Source organism: Mercenaria mercenaria, chromosome 7 (assembly GCF_021730395.1).
Source record: "Mercenaria mercenaria strain notata chromosome 7, MADL_Memer_1, whole genome shotgun sequence".
NCBI classification, from domain to species: Eukaryota; Metazoa; Mollusca; class Bivalvia; order Venerida; family Veneridae; genus Mercenaria; species Mercenaria mercenaria.
In genome coordinates, this window is record NC_069367.1 from 44,622,316 (window position 1) to 44,647,955 (window position 25,640).

The 25,640-nt window shown below is 34.1% G+C and overlaps 1 protein-coding gene across 8 annotated transcripts; it reads right to left on the minus strand.

Annotated features, from left to right (window-relative positions):
• Positions 1-90: 90 nt before the first annotated feature.
• Positions 91-24,004, minus strand: LOC123554252 (transcriptional coactivator YAP1-A-like). Of its 8 annotated transcripts, none has more exons than XM_045344257.2 (7): positions 23,406-24,004; positions 14,280-14,533; positions 12,392-12,594; positions 9,901-10,015; positions 7,992-8,078; positions 6,995-7,092; positions 91-6,347 (listed from the first exon to the last, which is right to left on the minus strand). In XM_045344257.2, exons 1-7 carry the CDS (start codon positions 23,825-23,827, stop codon positions 6,258-6,260), a joined length of 1,269 nt encoding a protein of 422 aa, XP_045200192.1. In that variant the 5' UTR covers positions 23,828-24,004; the 3' UTR covers positions 91-6,257. The 8 variants fall into 8 exon arrangements, with proteins under 8 accessions (XP_045200192.1, XP_045200190.1, XP_045200189.1 ...); XM_045344255.2 differs by having other exon boundaries at positions 6,995-7,089; positions 23,388-24,002; XM_045344254.2 differs by having other exon boundaries at positions 23,388-24,002.
• Positions 24,005-25,640: the final 1,636 nt, after the last annotated feature.

A 25,640-nucleotide genomic window follows, 5' to 3' on the forward strand; every position in this document is an offset into this window, starting at 1 on the left:
TTATGGCCTAACCCTGACAAGCTGGTTTAAAATTTGTAGGCATCACTTGTTCTCCAACAAGGTGTGAAATAAACAAAACAAAACCACACATTCATTTTTTTTCTTTTTTTATTTGTATTTACATTTATGACCTAATAGGGGTCGCATTTTGTGAAAACATGTTTTTCATGAGATCTTAAGACTTTCTAGCCTCTTATTCTCAAAATTGCATAAAGTCTTGAAAAGTCCATGGATCAAGGTTACAAAACTGATTTTGGGCACCAGTATTTAGAATTAAGCCTAGCCATTGATCAATTTGAAATTTGTCTTCAGAAACGACCAATCAGATGCTGGAATTTTATGACTGGTCTCCAAATTCAGTTTTATGACTTTGTGCCAATCTCAATTTCAGAATAGCATTTGATTTTTTTTTTTTAAACAATATAACTAAAAAAATGATCAACTGACAATTTAGAAAATAATAAATGATACAAAGAGATGAGAGTACGAATGACTGATACATATGTAACTAATGATTGGAAGCAAATTGAAAGGGTGATAAAAACTAGGTATAAAACAGGTTATGGTTTTTTATCAGTAAAATATCACAATACAACTGCATAACATCACATTTGATAGCACTTTCCTTTGAGAAAAAAAAATACACGACAAGATAGGGTCAAAGAATTCTAAAGTTAAAAAGAAAGACATTTTAAAAAAAATCATGTCGGCCAATTTGATGTGATTCTTTTGTTTGTTTTCAACTTACTGAAATAAAGGCTGGTAATACAGTTTATCAGAATTCTATACTTGCATTTAATAAGGTGTTAAAAGTATACTGTCAACTCTGCGTATTTAAATCTCTACAAAATGTTAATTTATTGTTAATACTTCAATAAAAATTCAAGATTTTCCAAATTTAACTTTTTAATACCTAGTTCAGTATAACCAGCCCTTAATTTGAATTAATTTGTTCCTTTAAGTGATCATCATAAAAAATACAAAGGAATAATAATATCATGAATACTTTGGTTGAAACTTAATCAGTTCACCATTTAACATATTTACATAGATATGTATCTAATTATAATATTAAAATTTAAATAGCTAACGGTAGATATATAATATATATAAATTTCTTGGAATCCTACATACCAATTAGCCTGACACTAATAGGCAAACTAAGGTTAATATTTACTAAAATAACATGACAAATGTTGGGGAGACAGAAATTAAGCCATAAAATCCAAAACATTTATTATGTGTGTCTTTCACATTAGAAATTAACTTAAAATGTAGAAAATCCTCAAAAGATATATCAAATTTGATTAAATAAACAATTTATTGTGTGTGCAGAGCTGTAATTATACATTTATTAAATGATAACTATTTTTAACCTAACAGACAATATGGTTTACACGTACAAGCCTATTTGTTTCAAGTGTACATAGACTGTGTAGCAACTGTTCGCTATTTCAGATATACAATTTGGCTGTAACAGAATTTAAAAGATTTGCTTCTAACACACTACAGTACTGTGTTTGGTTCATATAAAAAGTAGTTCCTAAGAATTGATAATCTACCTTTTTTCTGAGAACATGACATTTGCTAACAGAATTGCTGAAATTCAACTGTACAAGTCATAACTTACAAATTACTGTTGTGTATCACTTATATTTTATATTTCATAATTAACTGTAAAAAGTATAGACTGTGTACTAGAACAGCATTATGTAGGATTCCTTCAAATCACTTAAATAAATTTTCTATCTTTTGCAAATAATACTACATTATCAAATCCCTAGACGGAACTGTCATAATTTTGTGGTACAAATTAAGGGATCTTGAGAAAACATTTATGTCCAAAATGAACTGTTCCTCTACACATCTAGAAACATTGCCGTTTCAAGTGCATATCTTCAAAATTAATCCTTAATCCTTGTTAGGAGTAAAGAGTAAAGCCCCTGTACTACCATGTATGCACTAATGCCCTAAGACTGAACCCTAAACTTACATCTATCGAAAAAAAAGTAGTACCAAAAATTAATGAAATTTCCGTCTCCCATCTAAATCCTCTGGGACATAGTACTCGTCACCTATCATCAATTACATACAAATATCTTAAAACTTATTTGAGTATGCTAAAATATGAAAATGACACAAAACTATCCCTCTTTTACAGAACAGAAAATCTTTTTTTTTATGGAACAAACATGTGTATATTCTTTTTTTTTTCCTTTTTCAATACTCAAAAATCACATTAAAACTTCTACAGAGACTTAAAACACATAAAATTTTTACAGCAAAAATGTACAGAATATCAATTCATTAAATCTATCTTATGAAACGACAGTGTTTATAATCTAAGAGCAAAACAGAACTGTACAAAATGCAAGAAAAAGGTTACAGTAACAATGGTACTAGAAAACAACCAAGGTCGTCTGGCCGTGTGTCATAACAACACAGTGACAAATGGCCATGAAAAATATCTTATTCTTCATCCCATCTGCCAAAATGTAGTTCTTTCTACAAAATCGAAAAAAGCAAGAAAACACTACATTGTAAAGCCTTTTTATCAAATAAACAAAAAGTATCATTTTTTGTTTATTAAAAATATTTATTAATTTGTCCATTTTCACAAGTAATATGCATGTTTTGTAATTACCTTGATAATGGTAATTTTAACAACATGGACATGGAATGTCAACCATTCTGGTTTTCAATCTAGGAGATTCTATTTTATAAATCTCCCGAAAGAAAGAGCATCATTCAGTTTAGAGAGTACTCTTCTAGCAAGCTTCAATTAACTCCTCATTTTTCACACAGAACACAAAATGTGTATTTTCGAAAGTGCAAAACAGCAATGATGAACATTTATCACCAGTTTAAGGTGTCAGGGAAATAAATCACACAAAAACAAACATTTTCATGACTGATGAATTTCTGTAATAAAAAAAATAAAATCTATCTTTTCTCCTGAAAATTCCGTATCTACGGAAAAAGAAATTCTGGGTCTATAGGCACATTTAAACACAAGACAAATGTTTTCCAAGTAATACATTATCTATTCTCTAATTGTACCATTCCACCCCTTTAATATACTGTACACCATTCCAAAATTGATTGACAGACAAGTCCATTATGGTATTTCAGGGGTGAAATATTAAGTGCTCAGTCTTCATCATCTAGTTATATATTCCTACATTTATGTGTGATGAAAATATGCCTAAAGAAACAGAATTTCACTGGAATGATATGGTTTCTGAACAACTGAGTCTTGCTTCAAAAAATAATCAGTTGTAGTACAAAAATAGAAACTTCTCTCTGTATTCACAACATCTATAAAAGGAGAAGGGTTTACAACATTTAAAGTAGAATTACTTTGTGCATAGTAGCCAATCACAGTCCAAGGTAATAAAACTGAGTTTGCCGACCAGTCTATAAATTCGGCCTTGTCATTGGTCAATTTCAAGACTGAGCTCAAAATCAACCAATCATGCTCGAGTTTTGAGACTTGTCTAGTGTCTAAGTTTTAAAATCTTGGACCAATGTCAAACTTTGGTAACTTTTCCACAAATCAAGTTATCTATACCAACTTATAAAATGCTTCCTTCCCATTTAAATTATATTCTGACGATTTCTGTATACATTATGTTAATAAGGAAATGGTTTTTCCATACCAAACACATTATTCTTACAACTTTCTTTGCTCTTAGTTGCTAGCAAAGTAAAATCGATCGTACTGTTTTTGATCAAATGATCAATTTTTAGTAAATCTGATATTTTTGCAGTTAGACTTCATCTTAATATACATTAACTGTCAAAGAAACACTTCTTGTTGAAAATACAGAGACCTTTATCTGTTACAAAGTTATCACAGTTTGATAGATCTAAAGGCAAAAAAATATTCAGCATTAGAAGTGATGCCAAGATACAGCAATTGGAAAAGTGGACGTCTTTATCTAGTAAAAGGCATCTATTAAGTTTCGGACAAAGTGAAAAATAGCGCTACATGTGCAATTTAAAAAAGGCACAAATAATTGTTCATATACTTTTTAAAGTGAAACATTCAAAGCTGAGGAATAAAACACTGTCAAAATTTGGATCTCTAAATGAACGTTCTTCCTTTTAATTTGTTGAAACTATCATTTATAATTCAGTGAACTGATACAACAAACCGTTTTGTTAGAATACTTAGCTACTTAGCACACAGTGTTTCAAACACTCATCTGTGAATGAGTTACTTTATCTACACCACAGATATTCTTGTATCCAAAACAGTAGTTGAAGAAATTTACCTAATTGTGAATTAAAAAAAAAATATAATGTACAAATATTTTCTTACATTTTCTTTCATCACTATAAATTAATTGGTATCCATTACTACAACTAAATTTTTATGGCATGTATGGAAATGAAAAATCGCGGAACATACTTTTCTACTAACAAAACTCCAATCAAATACAAATGAATTTATTGCAATATAAATATCTTCTACACGTTATTAGCCAGTAAATCTTTCCAAATTAGAAAGATTGTCAACAAATAAGGTAAATATACAGAGGGCTACAAAATAAATGATGGAAGCATTTGAAAGTTTAAATGAGTTTTTGATAATACCATATTATCGAGACAAGACATACGCTGAAAAAAGATAAAAACATAATTCCAGTGCTAATACGTCCAGTCTAATCACCTGTATTTCTGAAAGTCAAAGGCTACGTGATCTTGATCAGTCGATCTATTGAATCGTGCCACCATGACCACAGACGGATAGATGAAGCTGTACAGTATCACTACTGGAAAAATTCAAGTTATTTTATCTTCTATCAGCATATTTACCTTCCCTTAAATTGCATTTAAAGCAAAGTAAACACTATGCCTGCATAGCGAATTCAACCAACAAATCCATCAACAAACTTAAACGCAAAGTTGGAAAGAAAAATCACAATATCCGTTTTTGAATTTCAAAAATCAAGTTTTTCATTGAATATGTCAATGCACAGAAGACTTGCTACAGAAGTAACTTTATATAAAGAATATATAAAAACACAAAAGGTTAAAAATAATGCATTTGGGAAGAGCTGCACATAATATACATAAAATTCAACAAATTCTCGTATGATCAAAGAGGTCAATTTTTTATGGTATGGGAATATGTCCTTAAAGAGTCCAAGTCTCGCTTATTGTACAGTAAACTACAGGAAATGTAACCCAGTATGCCTAATGCTGCATAGCTTTAGACTTTAGCGACTAGATTACAAAAGCTTTTTGGGGACCAAAAATAAGCGCAACTCTTTTGAATCCCAACTGATAAAAAACTCGATCTTGTTGCCTTATTAGACCTGAAAACATTTTTTCCACAAAAGAAAAACAGGTAGAACCCTTGTCACTTTCAACAGTAAAATATTTATAATATTTACATTATAAATTGACCTCTTTCATCATATGACTAATAATAGTTTATAATAATGGCAAAATGCTTATAAAAAATCACATGTGAGTAATAATGACCAATGCAATATAATGAACTAAATGTGTACATATTTAATGAAAATGATAATGCAAGAACAACCACAGTCTAATGGTTACAAATTTATAATAATAAAACTTTACATTTTTATCTCTTTTTTTTGTTAATTTTCATATTTTGAAATACAAAATATAATCTGATGCACACATATTAACATATATCATCATAAGTGTTATTTCCCTGATACATGTAATAAAAATTGTAAAGAAAAATATATGTGATATAATTACATTGTAACAACTACAATGTGATTCTTACAACAAAGTCTTTCTTATGCACATCTTTATTATGAGGAGTACATGGATAGGTTTACACTTTCTGAGAGAGAAAATCTGGCCAGAAGATTTCTTACGGCAAGTCTTTTGTATCCTGGCCAGCTTCGCTCTTTTGTCTTTTCTGTTTTGCAGCATGTCATCATGGCAACAAATATAGTATCTATTCTCTTTTAGCAACTGCAAGTTATTTTCAAAAACAATCATCTATGTTCTCCTAATCTGAACTCGTAAAATTTGTTCATGAAAATGTACAGTGACATTTTACAACCATGAGTTGGAAAGAAGAGCCAATATGAAAACATTAAATAAACATTCCTTAGTAGCTTCATTCACTGTCTAAAACATTCCATATTGTATGTTCCATTTCTTCTGTTGCTATGATACATTATGTATAAAAACTGTTGCCTGGTAACTATATTTCAAAAGTCCTTCAGTATATTACCATGGCAACGAATTTTGTAACCTTGACCTCACAACCAGGTGAGTAAACTGTCATCCATTTTATTGGATTCTAAAACTGTCTGAACGTCATTAAGCAGCTCATTACTGATATCATCAGCCTGTAAACAAAATAATTTTGAAAATTTAGTGTACTTGAATCTCAGATATTTTTATGTGGCCACCAATTTGAAAAATTTAGAAACAGTCTGATTATGCAAGCCTTAATCTTCAAATAAGCAATTTAAATCCTGGAGAAGGTGGTAGGTTCAAATCCTGGGAGAGGTGAATGCTATATGACAATATACTCAACGTAACATTTTTCAAGTTATGCCTCCAATTAATACAAGTCATATTGTCAGGAAACTGCATAGTATTACAATAGGTAAATACTGATTCAGTGTATCTCGGATCACTGGTTACATTAAGAGACTTGAGAGTAATTTTATTGAAAAGCAGTGTTGACATCCAATAAGAAAGAAACAAAGTTCAATCCATTTCCTCCGGAAAGCCAATACTGATGTTCTGTGAGCAGACTCCGTCATGATCTTAGCACGGTTCAATCACAATCACCTTACACATGGAGGTTTTAACACCTATGTATTTCATATGATTTTTTAAGCTGAACATTCGTCAGGAATCACAGAAACTCCTGAACAGTTGTGATCATGGACTTTAACTGTAAGATGAAATCCCATAATGGAAGCTTTGAGGTTTATATTTCCATCTGTATTTGCATGTCACAGTGATCATATTAAAAGATATTTACCTGTAAGCTTGGTACAAGGTCGTCACTATCCATGTTTGAGTGTTCTGCGTCTATACTTCCCATGTCCATATTGTTGAAATCACCTTGTCGATGACCTACTTATATAATAAGCATAATTTAAAGTATTGATACTGAAACATTGAAATAGCCTCACTGACAACCTACTTATTTAAAAAGTATAGTATAAAATATTGCCTCCATGATGACATATTTCTATATAATATATAAAGTATTCATATTATAATCAACTTACTGATAACCTATTTCTATAAAATGTATTTGCATTATAACATTGATATCACCTGTTTATAAAATAAGTAATATTATAATAAATTAACTGTACTGAAACAATTATATTTCTGTAACAGTAGTATGTAATGCACATGCTATGTTCACATTTACAAAACGTTAATAACACTACACGGAAATATCATGCAGTAGCAAAGTCCAAAAACTTTATATATCTTATCATTATGGAAAAAAAAGAGAAATTCTCAATACATTTAAGTAATATTTTTAAGAAAATTCGTTAAGACCTAGAGTTTATTGTGTCTTGCTTATTTGATGTGTACAACATATTTATCATTATTACATGATTTTTTACATAAATTACCAGTCCATAATTTGTGCAACTCACATGTCAATAGATCACTATCTTTTCCTTAGCTTAAGTCAACTACTAAAGAAAAATATTATTCTCATGTCATGTAATAAAGCACTTACTGAATAGCTTGCCTATAAATAATCAAAACTATTGGCCCTCAGTCTTTCTGATCTCAGGCAATATTTCTGTGTACTGACAGGCAAGCCATTAGTGTACGATATATCATCAATTAAATAAAATATTTGATAAGAAAAAACCTTCTGAATCAAAATACTAAGTACAGAAAACTAGAGAAGAATTCCAGGGTAACTACCATCCTTCACACTATAATTGATGAAGGAGTCTATGGAAGGATGAAGATGACAAAACGATCAACAAGACAACGGTACATACCTCCGTCTTGCGCATCCATTTCGCCAACATTACTCAGGAATTCTTCCGGAGTTCTCGGTACAAAACTGGTCCCACTGCCCATTCCTCCTAAAATATGACAAACAAATACCAGTTATATACACCTATTTTAAGACTGCCTTTTAGTATTCAAAAACAAAGCACATTTAGAAAATACATAGTGACATTATGGGAGTGAAAAAATGCCTTGTCATTTCTTGATATTTCACTAGAGTAAAAGCATTACATTCTGACATTATTGTCATTTAGAGTATAGTAGAAGTTGGTCAAATTGACTAAGTCTGTATCAATCAAGACAGAAGAAATGATTCAGCAGAGAAAAGTTAACATGTTATAAAAAGAATCTCACATTTGTGTCTTTCTGTGTGAAATTTATCTATTTAATCACATTTTTTTCCTATTGAACTTGTTTGATAACAAATTCAATATGAAAAGACACTCATGTAAAATCCTCAAAGCAAGTTGTTCTAACACGTGCTAAAATTTCTTGAACTGGAAATTTTTTTTTTATTATTTCATACATGAAAATTTGAACAATATAAAATGTTACTCATTTCTTCTTATTTTCATTTGTAGCTTATATATATCAGAGAGAAAAAGATTGAGGAAATCTAGACTTTCTACAGCATCATTCCTACGAATTTCAATTAAATCTCACAAGTTGAATAGAAGTAATCTTAACAAATTTAATTAAAACTTAGATGTGTGTCCATATGACACTGGTGTCCCCCTTCCTCTCACTGTTTCACAGTGTCATGACTAGATAAAATATTTTTTAAGACAACATGCAACACAAACTTGAAAGCACTTTGTGCTTTTTTTCATAAAGACAAGGCCCGTAACTCTGGTCTGGCTCAGTGAAATCCCTAACAGAACACCAGGTACACATATTCACATGCTATATAACAAATCTCTAAAGTTTTAGGACTCTGATATACATGGGACACAAATTTGTATGACCTTAATGTATATTTTTGACAAAGGGCTATAACTCTGGTCTTGCAGAGTGAAGTCCAGCAAAAACACTCAGGTGCACAAATTCACATGTCAAATATATTTCTTACATGATTTAATGACACTAGATAAAAGTTCTTAAGATATATGCAACACAAATATTTAAGCACTTTAAGGTCTTTTCTCTAAGTCAAGGACCATAACTCTGGTTCTACTCAGTAAAATCCCAAACAGAATATCAGGTGCACAACTTCACATGCTTTTAAACATTATTCTAATGTTTTGTGACTCTAAGCCATATTCTTATAAAATACATGCGTCCCTAACTTGTATGCCTTTTATGCATCTTTTTGACTTGACTAACTCAACACATGCTAAATAATATTCCTAAATGTTTCATGACCCCAGGTTAAAGAAGTTTTAGGAAACGTGCAAAACTTTTTAAACTTTTTAAATTAGGAAAGCTCTTTTAATGCACATTTTTGACTAAGACAAGGCCCTTAATTCTGGTATGACAAACAGGAACTACAGATGCATAAATTTACATGCTGAATAACAATCCTGTCAGGCTTGATGACTGTAGGTCAAGTACATGCCCAACAAAGACGTACAGCAAATCTATGCCCTCATCTGCCAAAAGGGGGAGGGGGGGTAGGAGCACAAGAAAGAATTTAAAGGAGCATAGCTTTGCAAAAATATAGTGTGCTATAAATATGCATAACTTATATTCATTCCAAACATTCCTGTGAAGTTTAATTAAAATCTGTTCAGGGGTTTTTGAGAAGAGCAAACAAGCTAATTGAAGACGAACAACAGATCATAGCGAAGACAATATAAGTCTCTCAAGAAATGTGAAGACATCATACATTTAATCTAAAAATTCAAAGACCGTACATTTGGCAGCATTTGGCCAAAACTATGCTAGAAGAAATCATACCTAGACCTGAATCTGTGCTGCCTTGTCTTGCGTGTAAATCTGTGGCATTAGACTGTCCCAGGAATGGGTCTGTAATTGTCGTCAATTCTGTATTAGAATTCCGTAATGCCAATTCCTGAAACAGAAACAGATCAAATTGCGTTTACCTTTATTGTTGAAAAGAAATATTATTTTCATTCATTGCAAAAGGAATTTACAATGATGTTTTAAACAATATATCAAACATGATTATACAGGCAAATGTTGGAATACATTCTGCTTCTGAGACCCTAGTCTGAACAGTGCACTAAGTTCATAGTTCTATCATAAATGTCCTTTGAAAATGGTATCTTCAACAGATGAAACTGAAACACATAAAACGATCAGTTTCAACATTTTTATTTCAAATAAATACACTGCAATTATATTTTACTAAGTGAATAACAATACAAGAGGGATTAGAATAATAGTGTGCAACCTACATTTTTGACCAATCAGAGCATATTTTTCAAAAATATGTGGCTTCTTATTCCTTAAGACCAATGTGACTTGCAATAATTTTTGAAAAACAGCTCTACCCGCTGAAGAGCGTCGAATGAATGTGCATGCGTTCCAATGACCACCCCTTCATCGTATCTCAAAGGAAGCTGACACATTTTTGTAGAGTCAAAGGTAGGCCGGGAATCCGACACGACTGACTCTACAATTCTGATTGGTCAAACGTAGATTTCACACTATGTCAGATAGAGTCCACAAAGAGAATTCTTCGAGAAAAAGAAACCTCGGTCGGTCACTCCCTATCGGTTTCTTTTTCACTAAGAATTCACTTCATAACCTCTATCTATAACAAACAACACATATACAAGTTCTTCCCATGGGCTGAGCCAGGGTCAAAATACAGAACACTGAAAATGCAAATTGTGTTATGTAAGGGTTGCAGCAGTGCAACATTATTGGAAAATGACAATAAATAACATGATGACTGTAAGGTTGAATCCTGGTGAAATATAATAGGAAATTGAAAATAAAGCACAGATTTACTGCAAGGGTTGTATCAGGGTAACAGTATAAGAAACTGAAAACAGAAGATTTACTGTAAGGGTCACATCAGGGTAACAGTATTAGAAACTGAAAATAGAAGATTTACTGTAAGGGTCACATCAGGGTAACAGTATTAGAAACTAAAAAATAGAAGATTTACTGTAAGGGTCACATCAGGGTAACAGTATTAGAAACTGAAAATAGAAGATTTACTGTAAGGGTCACATCAGGGTAACAGTATTAGAAACTGAAAATAGAAGATTTACTGTAAGGGTCACATCAGGGTAACAGTATTAGAAACTGAAAATAGAAGATTTACTGTAAGGGTCACATCAGGGTAACAGTATTAGAAACTGAAAATAGAAGATTTACTGTAAGGGTCACATCAGGGTGATATTATTGGAAATAAAAACAGACAACAGGGTTACTGTAAGGGTTGAGGCAGTTAACAATTCATATGTAAAATAGTGAAGGTAGAGACTGGGTGACAAAAGGTAAAAACAATACAGTACAATCTGTGAAAGGGTGTCACTACTAGAATGAAATGAAGAATGCAAGGAATGTTTACAAGTAGGATTGTGACAGGGTGATTTTATCAACATACAGTACAGGCTGTGACAAGCAGATATTTTGAATGGCTGATATCTAGGTTGTGATAGTGTGATATAATTAACAGCTGCATTTCAATACACACAACAGGCAACTGAGGTTTAACTGAAATCTTGTCAAAGGGTGATAATTAAAAACAAGAAAAAGACACAACTACATACATGTATGTAATATGAATGATTACAATACTCTCTCTTATTAAACACCCAATACCGCAGCATAAAATGTACTACAGGTACATCTAACTATGTTTGACCAGCAGATAAAGATTTTCTCCTCTAATTTTTTTCCCGTTAAGAATACTTTGGCAAATGAAATTCATAACTGTATATAATGGTAATGTTAACATTCCTGAACAACGTAAGTTTTGAAATACTGCTGCGATAGAGGGCATTAATAAAAGACAATATCATAGGACCTGAGTTGTCTTACATAACTTACAAGAATGTTCACTCCCTCCTTTTTTTTTGACTCAAAATCAGCCTACCAGAACTAGGTAGGCTATCTATATAAAAAGTCTACTGGTATTCTTCCCAAAATAAGTGTAAATGGATGATCAACTTTATTTAGAGATATACTAACATAAAGAACGAATCAGTCCAAATTTCTAAAAGACTGACACAAGTAGTCCAAAACATACTTTATTGATAACTGTTTGCAACCAAAGGCAACTGATAATTTCACTTTTTCATACTCGTTCAAGCTTTGCCATCATGAACCTTCCATAATACATACTATATCTCTCCCAACAAATCATAACTAAGAATTTGGAGTACACTGCTGTTCTTTTTTGAGCTGTGTATAATAAAAATTGTTATGTAAGACAACCAGTGGTAATGAAATGTGTTCATACAAAATGTACCTGCTCAAGCTTTACCTGTCTGTTGAGTTCTTCCTGCCGCTTGCGTAACTGTTCTTTCTCCTCCTGCAGTTTCTGTAGGGCCGTTTGCTGCTGGGCAACAGGTGGCATTCCCCGTGCCTGAGGATTTGCCCCCACCCCCATAGGAGGTTGCGGATGAACAGGCCCTTGCCCTGGTCGCACATTCAATCTTTGCATATGCATAGCTGAAAATAGTAAGGATACAACTGCTACCTAATGATTTGCAATGACTTTTTGTCACCAAGTTTTAGTTTCTTCATAAATTTACCCTCCACTGCATTTTAAGTACAAACATTGCTTTTTAATATATCATTTATATGATTAAAAACTTTACCACAGGAGCCAAGACTTACAACTACAGTGTAATAAGTCTAATAAGAACACTGGCTCTACCTGTTTTAAGTACAATCTCCCAATCCAGGCATCTGCAGCAGAATCTGTCAAATGTCATATCTTTTTTTGGCTTGGGAGCTTGGTATCTATCTACATTCTACAATGATTTAAACACACTATTCCCAAGTAAAACATCAATTTTGATGATGTGACTGCCTAATGGTTCCCCTGGAAGTCTGCATATGTACTTCAAAGGCATCCAACCTTTTTACATATAATTTTTTATTATGATTTTATTAATAGTTTGAAAAACAACATACTGTAAATCATTAATATTCATGGGGGATTGAATTTCATATATCACGTCCACAATGTTTCACCCTAAGGTACAAATGAAATCCTCATTCATTTTATCTTCCAAGTTTAAATACACATATTTATAACCCCACAAAAAAGTGTTATGGCCCAAACTATGACATTTCAAGCCCTTTAAATCAGGTGATTTTACATTAAAAATTTACGATCAATTTGTACAGCTACAACCATAAAATATCATTAATGACTTTGGTATTGGTATTGACTAAAATCTAACAACATAAAGCCTGCTGGGCCATTGAAACCATCAATGAGACTAGGCAGCCCTTGGTTTTTCTCAAATTCCTCCAACTTCCCCCACAGGGGTGTGGAATTCCTATGTCCGACTTGTCCGACTCGAGACTTTTTGACGGCAGACAAGTGAGTTTTCACAATCCGTTTGTCTGCGAACAAGCACAAATTTTCTGGTTTCAAATGAAAAAGGAAAGAATAATTAAATTTAGAAACGCTGAACAGTGCTTCAAGTTTATGGAGTTTAACGTACGACACGGATGTTTCACCAGCTGAGCAGCCTCTAGATTTCTCAAGTTTTGGAAAAACCATACTGTGTCTAAATTTAGTATCTCTTTCTCTGCATTTTGATTGGTTCCCTGTCACGATCTCGTGTGATTTTTACACACGATAACTCGGCGAATAGAAACCGGAAACGTAAACAAATATCACAAAGTTTTGGACAAATTCGTTGTTACAACTTCGTCTGCCAACAAAAATGAAAGTCAACAGTCAAAGCACAAAGTGCTCGCTAGTACGAGTCAGGAAGTATGATGTTTTCTGACAGTCAGAAAGTTTCATGCTTTCTCATGTGACTTTGCATGGCATGATGGGTAGTCTTTTAGGCCTCGCGGACGAACACAAGCTGAAGTGTCAAAAGCTTTGTTGTTGAAACAGCTGTAGTATTACACTTTATTATGTTTGCTTTTGTAACTACTTGTAGATTATTGTTCAAGATAAAAAAATTATTTGCATGCTAAAATGTTGAAAATCTGGGCAAGTAAGTTTTGACTGCGGACAAGTAGATTTTTAAGTCTCACTTGTCCTTGGACAAGTGAAAAATATTGGGATTTCCACAACCCTGCCCCAGGAATGTCTGAACTTGTTTCAGCTTAGCTTAGTTTCTTGGCAACAAAGTATAAATTAACATTAGTAACAAGTGGAAACTTACGTAATCTAGGATCAAACCAGCTAGTAGTTCGCTCATTATGGTTAATAAAATACATCTCTCCCTCCGGCGTCACCGCCTGTTCCCAGCCTTCCGGTAGCGGCATATTCTGAAGACTTTGTAACTGGTGAAGATTCTGTAGAGAGACGTTTGGCGACACATTTGGGGGTGTTTGTTGACCAAGGGGCACATTACTCTTGCTCAAGTTAAAGTTTGGCTTGCGTGGATCCTGCCACGTTGTCTGCTGAGTAACATGGCTGAAAAAGTGAGAAGCTTTTTATCATACAGGAAAAACAAAACAAAACATTCACTGCTCAAGTAGAAAGTAAAGCTTTAACACACACAATACAAACTAGAAGATGCTTTTGCAGAAAAACGAAAGTCTCCCTCTATGCATAGTCGTACAGAGACAAGAAGTCAAGGAGAAAGTCAGAGACACTGATGGTCGGCTGCAATAGGGATCATCTACTTGGTATGTCCAATCATTCCACTACATGTAAGTTTCAACATTCTGGGCCTAGTGGTTCTCAAGTTATGAACTGGAAACGGTTTTCCATGTTCAGGCCCCTGTGACCTTGACCTTTGATCGAGTGACCCCAAAATCAGTAAGGGTCATCTACTCTGCACGTCCAATCATCCTATTAAGTTTCAACCTGGGTCAAGTGATTCTCAAGTTATTGATTGGAATGAGTTTTCTATGTTCAGCCCCCCCCCCCCTGTGGCCTTGACCTTTGATGGAGTGAACCCAAAAGCAATAGGGGTCATCTACTCTGTAAGTCCTATCACCCTATGATGTTTGAAGGTTCTAGGTCAAATGATTCTCAAGTTATTGACCAGAAATGGATTTCCGTGTTCTGCAACCTTGACCTTTAATAGAGTGATCCCAAAATCAATAGGGGTCATCTACTCTGCATGTCCAATCATCCTATGAAGTTTCAACAATCTGGGTCAAGTGGTTCTCAAGTTACTGACCGGAAATGGTTTTCCATGTTCAGGCCCTTGTAACCTTGACCTTTAACAGAGTGACCTCAAAATCAATAGGGATCATCTACTCTGCATGTCCAATCATCCTATTAAGTTTCAACATTCTGGGTCAAGAGGTTCTCAAGTTATTGATCAGAAATGAAGTGTGACAGACAGACGGAAGGAAGGACGGACAGGGCAAAAATATTGTCTCCACCAGTGGGGGAAGACATAATTAATCAACTTAAACATTTAATAATACAAATGTACATCAGTTCAGAAACTAAGGCTGTATATATGTATGAAGAAAATTTATGACATGCCTTTGTTAGTAACTTTAAGTATAAACAAAGCATTAGAAAGGTTCACAAGTTTTGCCACCAATTCTTTCAGACTATACCAGCATCTTTAACCATGTGTTGCAACTGATAACCACACCTAAATTGGAAGTTAAATGGACTGGTTTTCAAGAAAATAAAATACATATTGTATGTATTTTTGTGTGAAACACATTACTCCAAACCTATTAAAGTATGCTCTTAGATATTTCACACTTGAATCTCTTTTCATAAAAGCACCTGACAGGGGGAGATTAACCTACAATAATTGCTATGCACTGCTATAGTGCACTGTCATAGCTCACAAAAAGATAACAATATCCTGTATAGATTAAATGTGCATTACCAATCCTTTAATTCAGTGCATCTTCTCTCAACTATGACAACAAAACCATCAACACAGGGCAATATTTATGTAAACTATAGTTGGGAAAACTTTTAGTTAATAGGTGGGGGTTGATGAGTGGGTGTGGTTTTGTAATTTCTTAAAGTGCTACCGACAATGTCAATGTGTGATTTATAGTCCCCCTTTTGTTTGTTTATTTTGCTGGATTTCAAGTCACACCAACATAGGTCTATGGCAGATTTCCAGCTTTTAATTCAATTCATTCAACAAGGTAGAATCCAATCTTGAAGGTGTTACCAGGCTATTTTTCACAAAATGACCAGGCCAAGCCCCTTCACAATCTTGGAAAATGTGTTCTGCCAGACTGGTGGCTCTGTTGAAATTAAAATATTTTTATTGTTTAGGGTAACCTGACCCTACTTAGCTTAAACACCCTAACCTGGTTAAGCAGCAAAATTTTCAAACATTAGCAAAAGTGCAAGTTTTAAAGCCGAATAAAACGCTGATGGATGCTAAGTTTGTTGATACAATGTTAAAATTTTCTATCGGTTTAGTATAAAACTAACAGTTTTCGTTTCTGACATGTAATAATAACATTTTTAATGTTCTATCAAAAGTGCTAAACTGTCACACTTTTGGTCCATCAAGGTAAGTAACAAAATATTGGCTTTTAATTCAAGGTGTCATAACCCTGGAAATACTTCTCCAAACATACTCTACACAATTTTATGCATGGTTGAAATCAAAGAATACTACAGTAATTAAACAAATACTTTCAATTTTTGTAATTTTGAAGAATTCAAGGACCATAACTCTAGAGATATCACCGTAAAATCCTATCTGACAGGATACTGAACTTGGCCTAGGTTTTATACGAATGCAAATTCTGTATAAATTTATTTAGAAAAGTACTTTTAATAGGAGATTTAATGGCTGTAACTCAAGAGTGACAAAAACCTTCCGGCAGCCACTGACAATGTTTTGTGAACACTTGATGAACTGTTTCAGAAATTAATTATAATTTGGACACAATCAAATTTTCCCAATTTTTAAGTAATTCAAGGACTACAACTCAACTGACTAAGACTATGATCCATATAATCCAGCTGGTGTCCTAACAAAGTTAAGTGTTTAATATGTAGTACACCAAACTATTACTTGTATATGATAATAAAAATAAACAAGAAACGCGGCAATGCCACGAAACCAGGTTTTCAACACTTTTCATAAGAATAAACAAGAGTGCCAGAATGTCACAATATACGCCCGTCACAGCAAATTTCTTTACTCTAGCACCTGTATTTGCAGATGTAATTTTAATTTTGTGGTTGTTTAGTAATCATTGTAATTCTTTTGTTTTTCTAAGTCCACAAAAAAAACTCCTTACCAGGTAGAGATACCTTAAAATACACCTAAAATTAGAAAGTAACAACTATGTTGTACCACAGAAAAGTGGTCTTGGTTTTTCCCTACGGTCAATTATAAAAAAGTTACAATATAAGTTATTTATAGTAACAACTAAGGGAAGTTGATCTTAAAAAATAAAAATAAAAAAAAAAAATTGTAAGTCCACACAGAAATCCTTACCAGGTAGAGATTGGTCAAAATACACCTCAAAATTGGATGTAACATGCATGTTGTACTACAGAAAAGTGGTCTCGATTTTTCCCTACGTCTAGTAATGAAAAGTTAAAATATAAGCTATTTATAGTAACAACAAAGGGAAGTAATTCTAAAGAAGGGAACTGCGCAAGACACTTCGTCTCATGATGGTGTATAATTGTGCCAAGTTACATCAAAATCCCTCTATGCATGAAGAAGATATGCTCCGGACAAAGTTTTCATTCTTGTATCCTTTGACCTCTAAGTGTGACCTTGACCTTAGACCTAGGGACCTGGTTCTTGCGCATGACACTCCATCTCATGATGGTGAACAATTGTGCCAACTTTCATCAAAATCCCTCCATGCATGTAGAAGATATGCTAACCCTAACCCTAACCTAACCCTATTTTTAGTAACAATGACCTTGACCTTGATCCCAGAAACCCCAAAATCAATCCCAAGCTACAACTTTATATAAGTTTTCTATACACCAAGTTTCATCATGATAGCTCATTCCTAAGTTAAGTTATTGACCGGAAACCCTTTTTCTATTTTAAGTAACAGTGACCTTGACCTTGACCCCAGAAACCCCAAAATCAATCCCAGCCTTTGTCTTGATATAAGCTACATACATACGAAGATTTATTCAAATATCTTTACCGAAACAAAAGTTATTGACCGGAAACCCTTTTTCTATTTTAAGTAACAGTGACCTTAACCTTGACCCCAGAAACCCCAAAATCAATCCCAGCCTTTGTCTTGATATAAGCTACATACATACCAAGTTTTATTCAAATATCTTTACCGAAACAAAAATTATTGACCGGAAACACCAGTTTGACGCCGCCGCCGCCCGCCCGCCCGACATCTACCCCAATCTAATAACTCAGGTTTTCGCTGAAAACATGGTTAACAAGAGCTGTCACTAACGGTGACAAATGCCCCCGCAGCACCTTGACTTTTGACCTGGTGACCCCAAAGTCAGTAGGGGTGGTGTACTCAATAAGTACTATCAGCATGTGAAGTTTGAAGGTCCTGAATGAAGTGGTTTGCATGTAAAGTGCCTTCATGCAAAATATTAACGCTGGCCCCTGTGACCTTGACCTTTGACCTGGTGACCCCAAAGTCAGTAGGGTTGGTGTACTCAAGAAGTACTCTCAGCATGTGAAGTTTGAAGGTCCTGGGTGCAGTGGTTGGCGAGTAAAGTGCCTTCATGCAAAAAGTTAACGTTGGCCCCTGTGACCTTGACCTTTGACCTGGTGACCCCAACGTCAGTAGGGGTGGTGTACTCAATAAGTAATATCAGCACGTGAAGTCTGAAGGTCCTGGGTGCAGTGGTTCGCGAGTAAAGTGCCTTCATGCAAAAAGTTAACGTTGTGACTAACGAACGAACGAACGAACTAACGAACCAACGGACAGACAGTTGAAAACTAATATGCCTCCCTTCGGGGGCATAACAAATAAATATATATAGATTAAAGAGATATTCCCAAATCTCACGCTGCCTTTACCTCTGGCCAATCCCAAATATACTGCCTTTACCTTTGGCCAGTAAGAGCTATTGACCTCTATAATGTGACCTTAACCTTAAAACTTAAGTATAATGCTCAGAATATTGCCTTATACCGAAGGTTCATTACTGTCAGACAGAAACTGGGCTTCATTAATTACTAACTAAAACTAAAAATGTTAAGATCTGGACAAAATATACCGGTATATGACTTTGATTATAATTATATGATCTTCTTGCAAAGGTGATTCAATATATACTCTACAGCTGTTCTTTAAACAGCCCCAATTAATTACAGACAGACATTATATATTTTCATAGATCAATCAACATTTTATTCTGAAAATGAGGTTACCATATCACTGCACTGTCTGTGTAAAAAGCAAGTCTGCACAAAAATTTAACAGTAACATTTGCAATGAATTGGTCATTCAAATAACAGGAGATGGTGAAATTCTGCAGAAAAAAAAACAACCATTAAAATGTTTAAGAAAACCATTAATATTCCCATTCATGTCAACATTATTTAGATCATATTGATTTTAAGTGTATATATTTAGTTACAAAAACCACAAAAATGCCAACTAAATGCATGAGTGTACAACAGTGCACAAGGTCAGTTAACATACAGTCTCAAAAATGTTAGTTATGCTGAAGATCAATCAATTTAAATTTGAATAAATTCTCAAACACTGCACAGGATTTTAAAGGTTTGGTCCAAATTACAACGCTAAACTGTCAACTTAATAGGCAGCAGATAACAGCATTTTATCATTTATGCAGGCAATCCAAGAAAATCTTGATACAACAGACATTATACATTTATTAATACGAAAATTATATCAAGAGCTGTCCGTAAAACAGCATGCTCCACTATTTTGATGATTTGACAGTAAAATTAATTCATGTCTCAATAAGAGACCTCTACTTTAAAAGGAAGATACACCAAGATGATGATGGTAAAGATATATTTTGAGTTTCAAGTCATTATCTTATAAAGTACCAAAGCTATATCCAGACAACGAAATTTGTCAAAAAATTCAAGTATTAAAGGGGCATATAATTTGGTCAAAAATACAAGTCAGAGTTGTGGGGATTGTTACCACACATGCGGATGATGATGATAAAGAGACATTTTAAGTTTCATTATCTTTCATTGAATTTGTACTAAAGTTATATCCAGAAAACATACAGATGATGATTATAAAGAAATAGTTTTAATTTCAAGTCATTATCTTTTAAAGAACCAAAGACATCAGAAGCTTTCGTAAAAATTTAACATGAAAATAATTCCAAGTACAACAAACTGTGTTAACCCCATGTTTTTAATGTCTCAAAGTACACAAGCATAAAATATCATTCATGTATTTATGAATGAGGATGTTAACTATCCAAGCATCCAATTTTTTTCAAATGAGTGGGTGAAAACCTATGATACATTTCAAATAAATTACAACTAAAATTACAGCATAAACATTTTAAGTCAGTGGTGTGACTAAGATAAACCTACTGCATACAAATGATGCAGATCAGAGTTTTTTACAAAGCAACAAAGTTATGATTAAGCGTTTTTCCATGCAAAGAAAAATGTCTGTATTGTGTCTAATTTAAGTAACATTTCAAAATTATGCCTAGCACAACTTTAACAAGAATAACTCTCCAAGAGCCGCTGTAGTACATTATTACATTTTATTACAGTTTACACAGTAGAATCAGGTTTTATAAAACATATAACTGTATGAAGTCAGTATTTTTGTTCACAGATATGAAGAAGCTATTTTGTAAGTTTCGTGTATTATAACAAACATACACAACATATTTTGCTATATGACGATTAAAATCAACTACTAAAAGGATGCTAGTAATTAAAACTGCTTTCAGTTCAGAACCAGATGTACACAGCATGCAATATACAGGTTCTCCTTGAAAAAAAACCCAACAATTATATAAACAATCATAATAAATAGTTTATAATGTTCAGAATGGTCAGAATGGTTAAACATATATATATTCAACTGGAGCAGATGTTATTTTCAAACAGGCCTATCAGCAGATTCGGCACAGCTTCATTACCATATGGCAGCCTAGTCAGCTCACAGGTGCTGAGGAAAATATAAAAGGTCATACAAGATGTATCAAGCATCAAATGCTTGCACATCTGTTAAACATAACACAAACCTGTAAAAATAAGCGGCTGTTGAATGATACCTTAACAGTATGGAACTATGATTCATTCAGCATCTTTCTTTGTACATGGAGTTTCATATTCATAATGTTAGATATAGCTGCATGGAAAGTCTGTTTGTTACGCGTGTTAAAGACTGTTTAAACAGTAAAAAAAATTTTTCACTAAATGTGATGTTTTTGCTACACAAGTTGGAAACAGAATACTGCCGTGGCGGGCGGATGTTTCTGACCTAGATGTAACATTCATATTCCTTACGTCCTATCTATAATCTAGAACATAGTTACCTACCCTACCCACTAAAATAGCAAAAACCCTTTTTATCTTTTAAACACATTTAATGATTTAGGCACATTAAATGATTTAGGCCCTACCAAACTTCTTTAGTTATTAAACTAATTTTAGGAAGAAGAAACTGCCATTACTAAAATTGTCTGAAAATATTGCTATTTAATCAGTTAACGCTATCTGCAGGACTGGAACCTTTATTCAACAGAATCAGATCTTCACAATTTTTGGTTGTAGTCTATGATTAAAATTTAGTAAAATGCTTCAAACATCTGAAATCTTATTGATCATCATTGACAATTAAAACTGCTGTCATAGAAAACAATTAGTTCAGATTGTACAGATCACCCTGTGGCAAAATCTTGACAAAGCTACCTTGTTAAAGTGGTATCTAGCCCCAGGTTTCTCAATAATTTCAAGCCAGCTCAATCATTTCCTGATACACTTAACTTACAAGTATGGGCTTAGTGAAACAATTGATTTTGTATCCAGAACTAAACAAACGGTACTTCCACATACGTGTTTCTTACAGCAAGAAGTTCTCTATCCTGATGGCAGACAAACTTAAGTTCTAAATTTAAGTACTCACTGAAATTTGATTTTTTTTCCACGAGATTTCAAAGCATAACATTAACAGCCAGGTCAGCAACCTTCCTATTATTTACTTAAACTGCTGCAGTACAGATGCTTTGTATACATGGAACAATTTAGTTATTAATTTATCAAACTGAATATTTTCACTGACAAATGTAAAGATACTTTTTGGCCAGTGAAAATAAGGACATTATCACCTTACATTATTCTCCCATCCAGTCTGAAGATTTTTGCTGTCCTAAAAATATACTGGCTCATCTGCCAACTTATAACTTTTTATGCACTTGCCGACAATAAAACAGCTTAATTTTTTACCCTTTTATTTTGTTGGTACAACAGACAAATTTACAACTATTACCATGTTAAACTTATTTTCCGACTAAAAACTGAATCATTGTCAAAGCAATCTGCACTAACAGGTCAAGATAACAATTCATAGACCTGTGTCTGAACAGATCTAGAGAATCTCTGAAAGCAAGCATTTGTGAATGAGTCTTTTCATAACTTAGGAACCGACAGGCATCTGTTAACCACTCTGAGTTTCGTGTGTTTACTAACTCGAGGACTGTCATTCTTTATCGAGAGGTAATTGAAATACTTTGTGTCACATGTTAACGGTTAACTTAGCAAGGTGCAGATTTCAGACTCAGACAGATGGCCTGCTTGCAATGACTGTTAGTCCTCTTCTAAAACCGAAAAACTGCGTCTTATGTTTTATGGTTCATTAGGCCTATGTAAACATGTCTTATTAATATTATGGGTCAACTGAACTAGTCTGGTTCAAACTAACCAGCCGGATTCAAAAAGGTCTCTCTCTGACCTGTTAAGATCTATGTTCCACTTGTTCTATTTTGACTTTCAGTCTGGAGTAAACAAGTGGAATTTACATCCCTGCATGATATAAAAGATGTGAAGCTTTACCATTTGGAAGCTCTGTTAGTCTAAGCTATGGTCTAGTCAAAATAATTTGACGTTGAGATTGTTTTAGATCTGTGACAGGGGAATCATGTAAAGCGTCGGGAGCAATGAAAATTTCATTGCAAATTTCCTCCACTATTTTGGTCTTTTGAGTGCCTGACGCGAGTGGGGATATTATCCAACTGAAAATAATCTCAATATTTCCAAAGATATCATCAAATTAGTTTGACTAAGTTATGGCCAAACAGAGCTGGAAAGCGCAAATTTTAAACCTGAAATAATAAACATGCCACAATAAGCAAATGTAAGCATTCTTCTACAGAAAAAACACAGTTAGTAGGTCTGATTAAATAATGCGATACAAACTTCAAAAAGTATATTTGCCCTTGTGGAGTTTTGGCCATTTCCCATCCAGGAGGTAACGGTTGCTCTTCAAGAATAAGATCACATGAGCGTTGACGTGTGTGTTGCGGTGGGGGTAATGTACTAAACTGCGTCTGTTGTAACATTGCAGGTGAAGACTGAGTGCGACCGTGGATTACAGTGGTGCCTGCACTAGTAAGAACACTATGACCTGGGTTAGGGTACCCAGTGGAGTCTGTACTTCCCTCCCGACTATGATTTATCTGTTTGTTTGGATCGGGAGGTGTGAAAAATGATGGAGGTAAGTTTCTCTGTCTTAATGGAATGCCTGCTACCGCTGATTTAGGATTGAGAGCTGCTTTGAACATAGCCTCCATCTCGTGATCGCTGTTCTCACGGACATGCACTACTTGTGTGCCCGTACGTTCCGTTCTTTCACCCATTTTGGCGAATTTACACACGCAAATCACTAAATCGAAAACACTATAAACTTGTGATTTACTTTACCCCCACCTCCTTAGTCCAGTCATAACAAAAATCCCGAAAAAATCCTGAGTAACATATTCATTTTGTAGGACACCATTGCTTCTTGTACGAAAATTGGTAATTAGTCGACCGTATAACACACAGCAGGTGCTTGATTAATGTTCTTAAAAAGTAGTTTCAGTTTGAAAACTATCTTGCATTTAATTTGAAAACTAGTAATTATCATCGATTAACTGTATTTTAAATACTTTTGATTTCGTATATGAAACATTAATTAAACGTGTTGTTTTGATGCTTTAGATAGAGATAATATTGATGTGAGCGGCCTATTTAATTACTCCGCATGTGACGTCACGGTTGACCTTTCACTCGGTACGTCCCGAATTGGTCCGATTCGGGTGTGTAAACACAAACATTTACACGCGCAGATTTTATATGAAAGACGTAATAACTTGAATATCTTCTGCATATTTTTCATACGTATTGAAATTAATTTTTATTGCGTTATCAATGCATTACTTTTAAAATTTCTTGAATGTATTTTATAACAGTACATTATACTCATTCAGAAAATCAGTGAACTTCATCGACACGCCCATTTTCTATGCCGCCTGTCTGACTGCCATATATGGAAATTTTCGTCTACATCCGTGAGTTATCGTAAATGGGCCCCGACGTATATTACGGAACAGCGCGCAGTACTGCGGGGTATATGAACTTGTGCACGTTTTGTCCGTGCCAAAAAGTCAAGGGGTGTCAAGGACCGGGCGGGGATTTTCCCCTGCTAAAGTGTTCTGAAACTTTTGATTGGAAGACCCCAGCAGGGATATAAATTAGCAGATGACTCCTAGATTTTGGGCTGGACCCCTAAATTGTTGGAGAAAATGCCCACATACCTAATGTTAAACTTTATTTTTGACAGTCTGGGCCCCTAAATAAAAATAGCTAGTTTTTATCCCTGCTCTTCCTTCTATTTCAATATTATGAATTAACGTAACACATCCCCGAAATAATTATACCTTCAATTTTTGACCAAAGACGCTAAAAACAGGATGAACACAAAATCCAGTTAAAACGTGGAAATAACAGTGAGAAATAAGAATGATGAATAACCACATACTGTTCTTGACTTTATCAATCATTTCTAATTACTGACCTTTTTTTAGTCTTCTCTGTTTTTTTTTATTTTGTTGGGTTTAACGTCATATGGACACAATCATAGGTTAGTATGGCGACCTACCAGCTTTTGATAGTGCAGCCCCCCCCCCACCCCCCCCCCCGAAGATCTCGCGGGTGCCCATCCGAGCATTATTTCACCAGGGTCGAGCACCTGGTCAGAACCACCGGCCTTCCATAAGCCAGTTGGATGGCTTCCCTCGCATGAAGAATTTAACGCCCTGAGCGGGTCTCGAACCCACATCGGTGAGTGTAAGTCCGCTCTTTAGATGGCATGTTCATATATTTTTACCTTTGCAATTACAAATGTATTTGCATTGTGTCAAATTGGAATTGTGCTTTGATAAATCAACAAGGAAATATCAATAAATAACATTTTATTTGCATAGTGAATTTCCATTTCCGACGGAGATAAAATTCCGACTTTTTTATCTTTGAATACTCATTAATATATTTAAGATCTGTACTATCATCTAGGCGAAATATTTTACTATAACACGTATAAGGGCTTGCATCGAAACTGCCCGCAGAACAGGAAAAGGTTCCAACTTACTTTGTGATCCAACCCTTCGGCCACTGTATAGCATAGCCCGT

Coding starts and splice junctions, on each gene's coding strand:
- LOC123554252 (XM_045344254.2), bottom strand. CDS start 23,827: ATGGGTGAAAGAACGGAACGTACGGGCACACAAGTAGTGCATGTCCGT. Junction 8,079..9,900: donor CAGCACAGATTCAGGTCTAG/GTATGATTTCTT, acceptor GTCATATTTTAG/GAGGAATGGGCAGTGGGACC. Junction 7,093..7,991: donor AATGGATGCGCAAGACGGAG/GTATGTACCGTT, acceptor TTATTATATAAG/TAGGTCATCGACAAGGTGAT.